A 16,961-nucleotide genomic window follows, 5' to 3' on the forward strand; every position below is an offset into this window, starting at 1 on the left:
CCGGGTTTCTTCGATTAGGTTACGTATTGAAGTTTTGTGCCCATGATTCTAGGACTGCTTGCTTGTCTTTCAGTTCTCCTTCTATTGATTGATTATGGATCATGTTGTGTTTGGTTGCTCCATCGATGGTTAATGTGGACTTCAAGAACCCATGTTGGTCATTAATATCAGCCAGTCTTTGCAGCTCCTTTGCATGTCAGTCCACCATTTGTTCGCCATGTCATGAAGTTTTCTTTGGGTTTCACCTCTGAGATTCTGGAATTCAGTTTTTTTAGGGTTAAGAGCTAGGATGAGCCAACCAATTCTCACATGTTCTGTTCTTCATTGCAAGGTCATATATGCCCTCAGGGTTTTCATCAAATCAATGTTTATGGCAGTGAGTGGAGATGTCTGGGGTTTCTTCTCCAGTGCTTTAAAGCAGTGTCTTAATGATCAGCCATCCTGCACCTAGATTTGTAGCAATGTTTGGGTCAAGTGGTAGGCGATGAGAAAGCTTGTGTATATAATGTGCTGCGGAAAGTGTTTACACGTTGCCACAGTCTTTAAAATACTGCAATTTAGGTGCCTGGAGGATGGTCAACTGCGCATTTTTGGGTGTACGAGTACAGTAGTTGCAGTTTGGTATGTATAAGGTTGAGCACTCAGAACCTCTCACGGCCCGGGTTACATTAGCTTCTCTTTATTGTTTTTTTTAGTGTTGATGAAAGAATGAAATGGAAGGTTAGTATAGCAGTGGACTTGTGCAATGAATGAATTTGGCATGATGGTGAGGAAGAGCAATGCCTACCACCACATGACTTGCCACTTCTGGCCTCTGATGGTGGTATTACCCCTCACTGATGGCCCTTCCAGCATGGGTAACCCTGTCCTCCTGTTTAGTCCAGATGGGATCTCTCCCACCTGGTATGGCTAACCTGATTTACGGGATGTGCAGACACCTTACCTAAAGGTAGTTGGGACTCTCTCTCTCTCTCTCTCTCTCTCTCTCTCTCTCTCTCTCTCACACACACACACACACACACACACACACACACACACACACACACACACACACACACACTCACTGCATGTAGAAAGAAGATAGTACATAATTTACCAGATATTTATTAGACTAGGGTAGGTAGGTTAAGGCTACGACCACACCAAATCCTTGCGTTCATGGCTGGTCGCGAGCAGGAAATCAGAATCACTGTGACTCATGGAAGTTCTGGCCACATCCACCCTCCTCAAGTGAGGCCACTTCAGTGCATTATATTCATCCAATTTCACGGCCGCATCTACCCCTGCCCAAGAGTTTTTGGTGTTGAGTAGCAGAGGTGGACTTAGTCAGAGGGCTGGAATGAGGCAGGGTAAACGAAATTCTGAGGAGAGGCTGGGTGGAGGATGGGCTGGACTGACACAAGTTGGAGGGAGAGCTGGGGAAATGCAAGTTAGGGAAAGAGCTGGGGAGAGGCAGGAGAGGATGGACTGGATGGGGTAGGGTGGAGGTAGGTCAGGGGGGTGATGGAGGGTGGAGGGATGGCTGGGGTGATGCAGGGTGGAGGGAGGGCTAGGGCTAGTGTACACTTGGCTAGACTAGGCACTCCAACATCAGGGTGAGAGAGGCAGCAACCAGGCCCAGCGCCAGCATGATGAAGGAGCCCTGTAGATGCCCCAGGTTCAGCACCCCGTCACCACGAACCTGTAACACACAGTTGTATGCCAACATTCACTTGCTTAACACACAGAACCTATGTTGTCTTTTAAATTATTGTTTATCTTTGGAGGGACTATATGTAATACAGTTTTACACAGAGTAAACACATACATTCATGGCATGGCAATAATGTTTTAAAAATTTAGTTTTTTGTTCATTGCATCTGATTAAGACGTTTACTTTCACTCGTTTAGGCGATCAGTAAGGAAAAGTACTAATCTCTTATTTCGTTTGGATACGATTTTCATTTCGTTTGGATACGATTTTCATTCATTGAAATAAATTTGTCAGGACTCTAAAATATCTTAATACATAATAGCTAGCAACATACATATATAGTTTAGAGGTTAGGTCAATGTCAAAACTAGGGGCCAAAAGGAAATGATGTTAGCATCTCTCCAGAATGCCTCTCACCAGCAAAATAGCCCATGAACAGTGCCTCGTGACCATATACACACATACACACACACACAGGCTTCTAGAACATTTCAACAACAGTATAGCACACGTGATATGACCCTGTTAAACGAGAATGTAGGAATCTGAGCTCAGAAGGAGACTGGCCATAGAACTGGCAGATAATGGAGAAAGCGAATAAGAAGAGGGGTCCGACTGGACTTAGTACATTAAGTCCCTGTATAATACATTTGCTGCTCAACTTAGACTTTCTCTGAAGATAATAAATCAAGATCATCTCCCTGTTTATCTTTAACTCCTGCTCTTCAGTTACCAAAATAACTTTAACCATAACTCAAGACTCACATACTACAAGATTAAAGAGTTATATATATGTCAATGTTGGCTACGAAGCTCTAATATTAAATGGTGGCAGCGGTGGGATCAAGTGGGTGTAATTAAACTTACTTATTTCTTCTCAGTGCTTAATTTATATATACACTTATATACTCACTATTTATCGTTTATTACAACTCATTTACTCATCTATTTAGTAAGGACATAAACAAAAGACGTATTACATTGCACTATACCTTAGCAACATAAATTCTTTTTAGATGAGTGATATAACAGGAATATTTTCGCCTCCACCCGTGTTAATACCAGATGATACACAGTGCCCACTGTGGATACATAATTAGGAGAGCACCAGAGCAACACACCCATCCTACAAAATTCACCACAAACTAAAGATAAAGAAACAAATGCATCAGTTCTAGATAATGATTGGCAAACCCCCTCTGACGTAGCGAGTGAGGACTTGGTCTTTGCCTTGGATACCTATGAAAATATACTTGACATAGTTCATTGTTCAGGTAAAATCTATTCCACTATTCCCTCACACAACGACAAACAAGTCCAAGTTAAATTAACAGAGCAACCAGTGAAAATGAATACCACAGATCAAGCTCAGATATTCGTTTATCATTAGGATAAAACTGCCCCGAAATTCTCTGGCACAGAAAAAGATTGCACCAACGTCATTTTATTGGTCAATCAGTGCTAACAGATCTTCATTAAGAGGCACATTAAAGATGAACAAGAGAAAATTGCTATTTTTTCCTCTTGGATTAGTCAGAAAAGATGTCCAGCAGGTGACTTACTAAGGTCAGATAAGCCCCTCAAAGCTAAGACATATGATGAATTTAAAAATGAATTTTTAAAGAAATTTTCTGGAGGTACGAACTTCTTGCCAGGTATAATCCCAGAATTACATAAGATTGTAGATCTTGTAAGGGAGCACACTACGAATCATGTGCTCAGTGAAATAACTGTTGATGTCTCCATGATCAAAAGAACATTATTAGCTACCTTTGAAAACTCAAACTGGATATCAGGAGATGGAAAGATGTTCCCAGACCTCGTCGTGGACATCATTGGGTATATAGCTGCCTTGTGTAAATTTCCTGATAGGACCCATAAGATCGCCAAGACGATCGCGTACACCCAGGTATGTGCTTACTAGGCTTAATGAACGAGGTAGAGATGCAGTGTAGCAAAGCAGGGATGATCGAAACACAATCACATTCTAGTAGAATGAGAGAACCTGAGACAGTATCAGCTGTGAAAACCGCTTCAACTACCCCAAGCAGAGAACAAAATCGATTGGGAACTGAAAGCAGGCAGAGCAAACAACCAAACGTGTCAAGGGTACGATCACAAACACCAGGCTACAGGCAGTTTCATAAGCTTCTGGCCAGCCTAAGCAGATCTCGCGCCACAGACACCACTAAATATGGGAAGTCACCTCGTAGATCAGTCGGGAGATAGGTCCACTCTATGTCATTATTGTGCAAAACCAGGACACACAAGGATTGAATGCTTTATCAAAACAAAAGAGGATAGACAAAAGACAAGGAGTTGGTCCCTTCTGTAGACATCATCGGTGCCAAGGGCACTGGACCAGTAACTGCAAAACAGTAGAAAAATTAATGTGTCTATGTTCAAATCGGGGGAAGACCAAGTCACGACAAAAAACAAACAAACGTAACGAAAGGCAAGTCTAAAATTCACATAGGAGGCATGTTGGGAAATGAGTGTATCTTGATACCAGCTGCATGTATGGATCAGAACGTTTCCTTATTTTTAGACACAGGCTCTCCAGTGAACTTAATAACACAAGAAGAAGTAAATAGAATTTTTAGAAATAAGAAGAAAGTAACTTTTCTGGAAGAATCTGATTTAGACTTATATACAGTAGATGGCAAACAAATCACAGTAAAAGGTATCATACGGTTAAACATCAGTTTCACAGAGACTACAAGACCAATTTCTGCATTTTTCTATATCGTTGAAAACTTAGCAATTAAACTGGGCTTAAGATGCACGAGAACAGAGAAAATAACTTTACTCCCACAAACGAATGGAATATACTTTGAGAATGAATTCATAGAGGAAATACCATCAGAGCCCTCACCGATTAGTAAAAGAAAACCAAAAAGAATTGATAATATTAAAAGCTTAAACAAACATACACAAACAGATGAGTGTATGGATCAACTCACCCCGCTCCCCCAGCCTCCAGGACTAGACACCCAGGTAAAGGTACTGATTTATCAGTTTTTCCCACCAGTCTCACCAATGATTTAGTTATGCCACCTAACTCCTATATGAAAGATACCATAAAAAGCAAGTAACGGAATAGTACTGTTCTTGTCTTAGAAGAATCTTGTAAAGTAAAGGGATTGTCAGTAGAAAACGCATTATGTCAGATGGACGACGAAGGTCAGACTCAGATATTCATAATTAATCACAAGAATGGGGAAGTACAGTTGAAACAGAGGACTTGAATCGTTAATATTGAAAAATGTCCCTCCCCTGTGAAGGAAATAGTTGTAGCTGGAGTGACAAGTGAGATAAAATCTATGGATAGAGAAAGCATAAAAGAGAATTTAATTCACTCAGGTGAATTTGATGAAGAAAATTTGTTAACCCGTTGGAAACACACAGGGACACTGTAGCATTACCCGGAGAACAATTAGGGTGTACTATCCTGATTAATCACAAGATTAATGTGCACCCAGATACACCACCAATTTTCGTACCGGCCTACCGGATCCCACAATCTCAGCGTACATTTGCAAACCAGTATGTCGATGAAATGTTATAACTTGGAATTATTGAGCCATCAGTCTCCTCGTGGAATGCCCCATTATTCTTCGTGCCCAAACGAAATGGACAAATGCGTGAGGTAGTAGATTACCGTAAACTAAACAATCATACAATCCCAGACCGATTTCCCATGCCATTGCTAAGCGACATCCTACAGAATATTGGACCAGAAAATAATGTATTTTCCACGATCGATCTGCTAAGTGGTTATTATCAAATTCCTGTTGAACAGGAGTCAGGTAAATACACTGCCTTTTCAAAAAATAGAGGACACTATCAGTATAGAAAGATGTCAGTGGGACTGAGGACAGCCCGAGGCACATTCCAGTGTAACATGAATTATGGACAATATAATATGAATTAGGTATTGTCCGGAATTTTAGGACAAGGAATATTTGTTTATCTTGACGATATTATAATTCCGACAAAAGATATCACAGAACATCTCCAGAAATCAGACCTACTCTTACAAAAGCTTGGTGATGCTGGTTTAAAAATTAAGCTTTGTAAATGCAAATTTTGCTTTAAGGAAATAAATTTTCTTAGGCCACAAATTAAGTTCTAATGGTATTCACACCACTGATGATAGACTAGTGGAATACCTGGAAAATGTGGCTGTATAAAAATCCTCAGGCATTTTAGAGTCAATGTTGTCAAATAGGCTTTCCTAGAGTGATTTTTTGTGCTGGATCCATTTTTGCTGTTTGCCAAGCTGTACCTCGTGCGGTTTTGCTCCTAGCGGACAAAATCCAAGATGGCCACCATTTTTCTAGAAAATGCATATTTTGAAGAATTGCTTCAAATATAAAATATATTAATTAATTATCCAGCGCCTGATCACTGCCTACGAAAGTGGCCGACGTGTAAACCTGTCAGAAGTAATGATGCATGAACTTTTAACAGTCCTCCAGGCTCTTGCTGAGACAAACGGTAGACTTCGATCTGGATCAAAAGCAGACTTGGCTCAAGTACTCACTTCAGGAATACAATGTCCTCCCAGCATAGGCGCTGCAGACCTTGGGGAAACAGCAACACTCATAACTGATGGTCAAGTAATAGTTTGTTCCATTGGGAAACCACCCAAAGCAGCCACATTTGGAGACCTAGCTGGCGTGTTCATTGGAGCTGTTCTTCAAGGTGGGACACTGTTCAAACGAATTGATGTAGTGTTTGACAGATACTACGAGAAATCCATCAAAGAAGGAACAAGGACATGACGTGGTCAAGCATCAGTGGCGATCCGACGTTTGATTAAAGGCAGGAATGTTCCACTCCCAGCAAAGTGGGATACTTTCATGGCACACCCTGAAAACAAGGCAGACTTGGCCAATTTCCTCTCACAACAACTGATGCTGAAGGTTTCAGCAAACAAAGCTGTTGTGGTATCTGGCGGATTCGTCGATGAAGAACAGGTGGAATCATCGGATCCAGAAGCGGACACAGACAAACTCAAAGCTCGACATGAAGAGGCAGATACAAGAATGATTCTGCATTGTACAGAAATTCAAGCCTCTAGCACTGTGATAGCTGCACGTGACACAGATGTTCTGGTATTACTACTTGCACATTTCCACAAAATGCCCAGTGACAAAGTTTGGTTGAAGGCAGGAACAGTTGCAAACAGGAAATATATTCCTATACACACCATTGTGGAACGGCTTGCTTTTGATAACGATAAGATGGAATCCATTACAGCATTTCACGCCATCACTGGTAGTGACACAACTTCATACCTCTTCAGGCATGGAAAGAAAACTTGCTGGAAAGTGTTTCAAGAACACTCTCGCCTTCTTGAAGGTCTAGGTCAAGGTGAACTCGATGACGCGACAGTGAAGAACGCTGAATTATTCATCTGTAAGTTGTACAATGTCCCCAACGTCACAACAGTCAACAAGGCGCGTGAAATCCTGTTCGTGAAGTCCAGTGCTCCAGAGACTCTTCCTCCAACTGGTGATGCCCTTTCGTTTCACATCCAAAGAGCTCACTATCAAACAGCTGTGTGGCGACAGGCAAATGAACAGTATCCAGAACTACCTCAACCAGAGACGATGGGATGGAGGATGGAAGGTGCATCACTGGTGCCAACGCTGATGTCCCTACCCCCAGTCCCAGACTCATGTGTGGAACTGATCACCTGCAACTGTGCCAATCGATGTATGAGTGCATGTTGCAAATGTAAAAAGTCCCACTTGCGTTGTACAGGAGCATGCAAATGTATAACATCCGATGACGATTGTAGCAATGTCGAAGCCCAACAATGACACTGCGTAAAACACACTGCCACTATGCCTGTTCATCAATTTGCAATCTGCAACTTGTAATATAAATGTGTTATCAGCCATCCTGGATTTATGTTTGTTTATTACTTAATTAAAAGAAAAGTAATATCAATAAAATAATTAATGTACAATGACTTTATAGTGGGTTTTAATAAGGTTTTACGGTCGTCATAATGATATACGGACGAGGCACCACTTGTAAAAATGATGCTTTTGAGTTTAAGGCAGCCATCTTGGATTTACCCGTCTGACGGTACCAGCTTGAGAGATACAGCTTGGCAAACAGCAAAAATGGATTCTGCACAAAAAAACACCCTAGAAAAGCTTATCTGCCAACTTTGACTCCAAAATGCCTGGAGTTGTCCAAATACCTGAAAACCGGACTAGACTATGACAAAATACAAGCAGTGAGAGATTTTCCTGAACCCACTACGAATAACGAAGTTAGACAATTTTTAGGTCTAGCTGGGTACTATAGGTCATTCGTACCACAATTCTCTCACATATCCTTTCCTCTATTCCAGCTACTCAAGAAAGATGCTATATTCCAATGGGAAGAAGAACAAAAACAAGCATATAACAGTTTAATAAATTAAACTAACAAATGCACCTTGTTTGGCATATCTAGATTTCATAAAATCATTTATTATATGTACAGATGCATCAGGTAAAGGATTAGGAGCTGTACTGATGCAAGAATATAAAGGAGGACAGAATCAACCAATTGCATTTGCCGGCAGACAAATAAAATGTGCAGATATAAATTATTGCACTACAGACTTCGAGGCACATGCAGTGGTTTTTGCATTACAAAAATTTCGAGATTTGGTATATGGTTACGAAATACACTTATTCACCGACCATAAACCACTAGTGGTTATGTTTAAAGAAAAACTTTCTGGGAGGAGAGCAAGATGGAAATGTACAGTCGAAAACTACAATGTACATATTCATTATATAAAAGGTAAAATGAATCTAGTAGCCAACGCATTATCTAGGAACCCGAACACAATTCAGGTCGCGGCATTACATCTCAAAGGAGACATCCCAAACCACGATGAAATCGCAAAAGCACAAAGACTTGATCCAACATGGTCTAAAGTTCTATACAAGTTAGAAAGTGGAGATGACATACAATTACCCAAACTACATGTACCACTCGAACAATTCACAACAGTCAATAATACTTTATACAAGATCAACCCAGGACAACCAAAACGCAAATGAAATACTAACCAATTGGTAGTACCTAATGACATGATACCCCAAGTATTACGAACGATACACGATAGACCACATGCAGGACATCCTGGAAAGGACAGGACATTCAAACAAGCCCAGTTGTTATATTACTGGCCATCATTACGAAAATATATAATCAGTCATATAGACAGATGCGAATCATGTGCAAAACACAAAGGATACCCAATTTCACTTGCACCGATGGGTAATTACCCTGTACCACATCAACAATGGGACGTTGTCGCTGTTGATTTACTCAAGATGCTATTTTCATACAATAATAACCAATACCTATTCGTAGCAAAGGATCCTTTTTCTCGTTATGTAATTTTAGCTCCAATTAAGGATAAAACAGCAGAGACAGTAGCAAAGGCAATAACAGATAATGTAATATGTCGCTTTACTACCCCAAAGGTACTAATAAGTGATAATGGAGGAGAATTTAATTCTGATATCTTACAAGAAATACGTAAACAATACAATATCAAAAAGGCTAACGTTTTAGCCTATCACCCTGCATCGAATGGGTTGGTAGAGATACAAAACGAAAAAGTATTAGATGTGCTACGACACATTCTCAGTTAAAATTATGCAAGCTGGGATGATTGGATTCCCAGAGTAGAAGCCTCAATTAATGGATCTATAAATAAATCCATAGGTGACACACCACATTTCATTATATATGGAACAGATAAAAAACTACCATATGAGCTCCTAGAATGTGACAGTCTGCCCATATACAACTGCGATGATTACTCTAAACTCCGTTTACGTGAATTCCAGGACATACACAAGAAAGTCAAAAAACAATTAGTGGTGTCCAAGGAAGAAATGACGGAGGCATTTAATAAAAAGGCAAGAGACTCGCCTGTCAGCTTAGAAGGCATTGTTTATGGTATCATTCATACGAGAGACAATAAATTATCCCCAAAATTTGAGGGCCCATACAGAGTAAGTAACATAAAAGCAAAGTTTTAATTAGGTCACTGTCAAGTGGCGAAGAGAAACAAGTTCATATTGACCATTTAAATCGCGTTTCAAGGGAGCTATCCGATAATTATTCAGCCTCGGATACAACCGAACAACCGAACGTAACTCATGAAACCCATCAAGAAAACAACAATAATTACAAAAATAAATTAAGGTCATATATCAAACAATCAAACATTGGTGCAACTGTTCATATAAAATCTGCAGTACATCATTTACGAGATTTAAATATCGATTTAAACTCCTTCTATAAATGAAATAACAATCAAGTTATTGTTCTACGTTAGTCAACCGTAATGCACATCATCACTATCATCGACCACAGCATGACCGTATTAGAAAATTAATAGATTTTTTTTTGTCGGTAGGTAACGATGAAGGGACTTATGCTATGGATTCTCCTCTACATAGCAAGAGGATATACTCACTTAGACCCCCGACACGTAGTACGGCAAGGATGCCTCATAGCTCCAACGGCCACGACGGCAATCGTAAAAGATGTCATGAGTACTGAAATCAGTCTGGATTACTTATATGAATTACCTTCTTATCTAGAAAACATCGCAAGACCCATGAGAACTCTGGACTTCATGATGGGAAGCTATGTTTCACAAGCACATAACACAAAGGAAGTGGATGAAATAATGAAGTTAGGGAAATGGAAAATAGAACAGGCTAAGTCAACTATGCTCATCATTATCCAAGATCTCCCACCATGGAACGGAGGTATTGAGCGCCAAGAACAACATCACACGTACTCGCCAAAAGCGCGGTTTGTTCGACCTGGGTGGTGCAGTTCTTGGGAACATCTTTGGATTGGCTACAGAGGAAGACCTTCAAGAAATAAACAACAAATTTAATAAAATAGCTCAGGTACTAACATACCAAGATAAATTCATCACAGGACAGAACTCAGCAATGAAGACAATCGTGAAAAATCTGAAAAAGGCAGAATACATAGCTCTCGAAAGTGTAGATAAAATAAATGAAATGTAAGGAAACATTACACTTTTCCAACACTTCTCCATCATCATAGAACATATTGACACGATTCTACTACAAATAGAGAACACTAGAGTTCCTTACAAGGCACTTATGCAAGGAATTTCGAATGCCGGTGATGGGAAGATCACGAATGACTTACTTCCAGTTCATGAGCTACGTTAGATAATTTGTCAAAGTATACATAAACATAAAATGAAGCCTTTGTTCCGAAGTAGGGAATTCATGCAATATTTTCCATATTTAGAAGCAACACTAACACCAACATCAGTAGTAGTTCATGTACCATTCATAACTGATGACCTGTTCACCGTATACGAAATACACCCCTTCCTCTATAAAAATAACAACACTTTGGTCATCATCAACTTCAACACAGACACCGAACTCATCATGGTCTCCAAGAGACGGAACACTGTCACTTTCGCAAGTGAATCAACGATTGAACAAAAGTGCCGCACATCCTTACATGCTGTTCACCTTTGTCCTGCGTACATTTTCACGTTTCAGCCTACTGGAACAGTCCATTGTGAAATGGCTATCATAAGAAATCACAACATTCATAATCACTGCAACTTCACTTTTGCTCCAAATAAGCTTGTTCACCATCAACGCATCGGACACTCACAGTTTGTTTTATTTCACTCATAACACATCAGTTTACATAGTCTGTCCAGATATACCACCATCTCATACTTCAGCATCAGGATTATACATAGCACCAGACTACTGTGCGGTATTTACACCATCCATGTCCACTTTATCCACCATCAATCACTACGCCATCCTCAATCATACACACAAACATTTCCACCCACTACCTAATATGGACCTAAACATGAGCAGAAGTATTAAGTTGACCTCACCTAAGTTTGAAACTATGCAACTGATCAATGAAACAATGAAGACCTGGGAAGATTTGAGTTTGAGTATGTTCAACCCATATTATCTGTATAGCCCAGCACCTACTGTCTTTATAATCTTCTGTATTGTATTTGCAGTAGTGCTGTTCGCAATGCACAGAATGCATGCAAGAATTGCAAATTTGGAGTCAGTATTTAGTGGGGGTAGGGGAAGTAACCAAGTTAACCCCCCTGAATGAAGTGTACATATTCTGTATATAGTATTAATTTTATATAATAAAAAAAATAAGAAGAATGACACATGATGCAGAAGTATACCAGTATCATTATCTCTATATGAAATATTAATAGCTCTTACCATGATCGTAACTTTGAACTATTTTTTTTTTTACATATATGCATTTTACTATTATACGTACACAAAATGTCATACAATAACCAATGTCATACATTAATCAAATGTCATACAATAACCAATGTCATACATTAATCAAATGTCATACAATAACCAATTTAACCATACTGCATTTATTCAATTATGTATACAACTTTTTTAAATGTAATATTACTGGATCATTGCAATATTACAATGAATATTATATCTGTACAATATTATAATCAATATTATATATTAAGAGTGAAGAAGAAGAATATTATGTACTAATTGATTAGCATAGTCAATGATGATTGCTGTCGGAGGACCGCCAGCTGCGTGACCAAGCTATGCCAGGACTCTAAAATATCTTAATACATAATAGCTAGCAACATACAAATATAGTCTAGAGATTAGGTCAATGTCAAACCTTATGACCAAAAGGATATGACGTTAGCACCTCTCCAGAATGCCTCTCACCAGCAAAATAGCCCACGAACAGCGCCTCGTGACCATACACACACATATACACACACAGGCTTCTAGAAAATTTCAACAACAGTATAGCACACGTGACATGGCCCTGCTAAACGAGAATGTAGGAATCAGAGCTCAGAAGGGGACTGGCCATAGAAACGGCAGGTAGTGGAGAAAGCGAATAAGAAGAGGGGTCCAACTACACTTAGTTAGTATATTAAGTCCCTGTATAATACATACGCTGCTTAACTTAGACTTTCTCTGAAGATAATAGATCAAGATCAACTCCCTGTATTCATCTTTAACTCCTCCTCCTCTTCAATTACCAAAATAACTTTAACCAAAACTCAAGACTCACCTACTACAAGATTAAAGAGTTACATATACTGTATATAAATGTTGGCTACGAAGCTTTAACAAATTTATGCTAATGTTATTTAAATGAGTAGAAATGAGAAGGAAGAAAATAGGCCTGCACACAGTCAGCTACAATAAATGGACAAAGTTCGTAGCCTAATACAAGCGACGAAGTATGTACATAACCTTTCTTCATTATTTAAAATTCACATCGAAAGTATAAACCCAACCCGGCCTTTCCAACATTGCTGTCAGCAACATAATGAATGACTGAAGTGGATAGAAAAAAAGAGAAAAAAAGAGTTGGATTTATGGAAGAGGTTAAAGTTCTCCCCATGATAACGTCCTACCCAACAGCACCAGTTCCAGGCCAACCAATTGGCTACCACCCTTGGGTGCTGTCCCCATGGATATAAATAAGCCTAGATTCCGCATGACACTACTTTCGATGCGTCCGTTCGGCCACCATCGTGGAACGGTCAAGGCAGACGATGTGGTGTTCCTGGCAGTGGGCAATGTTGGCCACTATTTACCTAGAAATGCCACAACACTGTGCTGCTTTTGGGTGCAAAAATCGTCAGACTATATTTATAATGGCACCGATAGCACGAGCGGCTCAACTGTCTGGCTATGCAAGCGTCTCTCAGCTACTTCTCTGTCCCCCGAAAGGAGGATGATGGGTTGCAGGTGAAGGGAAACTTAAGCCTGCAGTCCACCGAGTTCACGTTTCAGATGAACCAGGAACCACAACCACCACCACCACCACCACCACCGCAACCATCACCACCACAACAACAGCCACCACCATAACAACCACCACCACCTCTACAGCAACAACCACCACCACCTCTACAGCAACAACCACCACAACCATCACCACCACCGCCACCACCGCCACCACCGCAACCATCACCACCACCACAACATCCACAACCACCACCACCACCACAACAACCACCACCACAGCAACCACCATCAAAACAACCACCATCAAAACAACCACCACCAAACCAACCACCACTAAAACAATCACCACTAAAACAACACCCACCACCACAACAACAACAACCACAACACCCACCACCACCACCACCACCACCACAACAACAACAACAACCACCACCACCACAACCACCACCACCACAATAACCACCACCACCACCACCACAACAACAACAACAACAACAACACAGCATTAATTTTCATAGTCTGAATTCACTCTAAAACAAGCGCCACTATTACACACTTGACCGTTCCAAGATGAAGGCATCGCAAACTCTTAGCCGCTGTACTGAAGAATGGGCGATGAGGCATCTAAGTTTACTTATATATATGGCTGTCCCAGCTGCCACCGCCACTGCACAGTGCAGCTCCCATACACAGCTGCTCCACACCTGCCATAGTCGTGTATACATTGTACAGCTTCCCACCCGTACACATCTGACTGGCCTAAACACTACATTACTTGTCCTCTTTTTCACGTGAACACCCCTTCCCTCCTCTGTCTCGTTGGCGGAGCTCTCTCTCTCTCTCTCTCTCTCTCACACACACACACACACACACAAATTTTTGGTATCCTTCCTCCTTAACCCCTGTTAAGGAATTGCTGCGGGCATCATGTGTGCCAAACTCAGGCATGCTCACGATACATATACAGTATACTCTCAGGAAAGGTTTATTTATATATCAAAGTTGGTATTACTGTGGTAGGTGGGGGCGCTCACCATCCACTCACTCAGAGTAGTGCTGCTCTCGGGTGGCTGCCCTTTCCTATATTCCTTCTTTCTTCTTATGTTGTTCTTTCCTTCATTCTTTTTCTCTGAATTCTGTCTACGGGTGACTGTACACTGAGTGACAAGCCAAATGGTATCCTGGACACCAGGAAACCGTTTACTACGCTGGGTGGTAACCATAAAACCAAACTATGCCGCCTGGTGGTTTAGTGGGTAATTATGGCGCTCCAATCAGATTGAACCTGTGCAGGTTTATATCCAAGGGAGGGTTGGGGTTTATTGCTCACGTAATGCAACTCAGGGATGAATGAGGCTGATCCCTCTTATTTTAAATGTCAGGACCAGCTTGCCTAGCCCCGGGCTCCTACGCTTCTCATGGGACAACACAGGTTTAGATGATGGATGGATGGATGGATGGTATTACTCGACAAGAATGCAGATAATTCTTATGTGAAGTCATCTCGGAGGTGATCTTTGACACCATACAAAGTTTTCCACAGAGTGAGTTACAGTGCACATCCTACTCAGTTTCATAGTGCCTAGTGTCGGACGATAATTCTCTCTCTCTCTCTCTCTCTGGTATTAGTATTAGTATTCTGAGTATTATAGTAGTAGTAGTAGTAGTAATAATAATAATGACGCTGATAATGATAATCAACATCATCATCCGGGCCTCCTTTCCCACGCTAGGGCAGGGTGAGGAGTAGCAACGTCCAGACAGCCGAAGTTTGCCCAATCCAATGGGTCACGCTTCCATTCACTCATCATTCAAGCCCCCGGAATCCTGGCTCTATCTGATATGCAAGAAACTTTCACCACGTTCTGTAGCTTCACATAAACGTGTCCGATGGAGTCAGTCCGGGCGCTGTCAAGTTAAAAGTTGTGCTAAATCCCTAATCGTGCACTTCTCACAACATTCATCCAACCAGCTCGATCTCTTGTCAGACCCCTAGCCTCACCGCCTTCCATACCTCTCTTCCTCACACACTCATCCACCAAATCCCTCCAACTTCTCCTTGACCTACCTCGCCTCCTCCGTCCGTCAAATTTATAACTAAAAAATAATGAAACGACAACAACAACAATAATAATAATAATAATAATAATAATAATAATGTTAAGGAATGTTTTTAGCGGTTTTGGATCTCAGTAATACCTTAATAAAATAATAATGGTTAGTCTTGGCAGTTTCTGATGAAATATATTACCGGTATGTAAAACTGCTTTCTTGCATAGTATATATGCTGTTTATATTATAGACTATACAGTCATTCAGCAACATAATGGATGTGTGATCATGCATCAGAAACCCAAGTCTACATTCACTTGTCCACACTTGATATATACAGTAGGTCACTTCATATCATTGTGTAATGCATATCCATTCTGTGATATATAATTTAACATCACTATTATAAAATACGATAATACTCTTCTTAATACTACTTTAGTATATGATGTCGCTTTAATGCTTTACTACTAAAATAAACACAAAATAATGCCATAAATGCAATATTTCACTTTTTGATGGTACTGCTACTTTTAATATGTTTGCTGGTATAAAGTTATCACATTTTGTAAAGCTTAGAAGAACAATATAGCAAATCTGATTACGAACGAACGAACGAACAAACGAAGCGAGCGAGCGATGTTTACTTTCAGTTAAGTCTGGAAACAAGCACCTGGTGTTCACCGATTAGAATGGAACACTCCCTTGGAAAACCGGAGATTCCTAGGGGTTCTTTCGGCTTTATGGGTGAATTTTTAGTAAATAACAAAATTTATTAAATGAATGTATCACATACGGAAAGAAATTCACCTCTGCTTCACATAAGAGTAAAGGTATTAGCTTCTGCTTAGTGTGACGGTCGGGTCGAGTCTGATACGAAATCGAATTAAAAAGATCTTCCGTCGTAACAGTGTATATCACAGGGAAACCGTGATAACATGGCGCTCGTTCGATCGTCAACCGCTCACAAAGCACACTTTATTGGTGTTAATATACGTGAACATCATACACCACTTGACACAATGGTACTGAAATAACTGACTGAATGGCGAATGCTCTTTACATCCAGTTTGTCATCATTCTTAATTACACCACAATTTTATTCGCCGTACGTTAGGCACTATGGTTGCACAAATTTACTATCATTTAAACTGAGATTGATGTAACACCACTTCATTATATGAAATATATTTTCATACTAATTATATTTTAATTAATGATATAGCACACAACCATTGTACAAATATTACAATAGTTTTACTGCAGAATTAGATGGCTAGGACAGTGGCTAATCACAGATGGTTGGATCTGCCAGCATTGCAGTAGTTGATCATATGACAAATGTTTTTTATACATGACTTATACTGCAGTCT

The 16,961-nt window shown here is 40.2% G+C and overlaps 1 protein-coding gene across 1 annotated transcript in view; it reads right to left on the reverse strand.

Annotated features, from left to right (window-relative positions):
* Positions 1-1,570: 1,570 nt before the first annotated feature.
* LOC145398212 (putative glutamate receptor) overlaps positions 1,571-16,961 on the reverse strand; it is a 182,338-nt gene continuing 166,947 nt past the window's right edge. The window contains exon 6 of the mRNA XM_080271166.1: positions 1,571-1,681. Coding sequence (XP_080127292.1) covers positions 1,571-1,681 — 111 coding nt within the window. The remainder of the gene's footprint in view (positions 1,682-16,961) is intronic.

The sequence above is a fragment of the Coenobita brevimanus genome, chromosome 44 (genome assembly GCF_032717465.1).
Source record: "Coenobita brevimanus isolate Jiangsu-jjx chromosome 44, ASM3271746v2, whole genome shotgun sequence".
Lineage (NCBI taxonomy): Eukaryota > Metazoa > Arthropoda > Malacostraca > Decapoda > Coenobitidae > Coenobita > Coenobita brevimanus.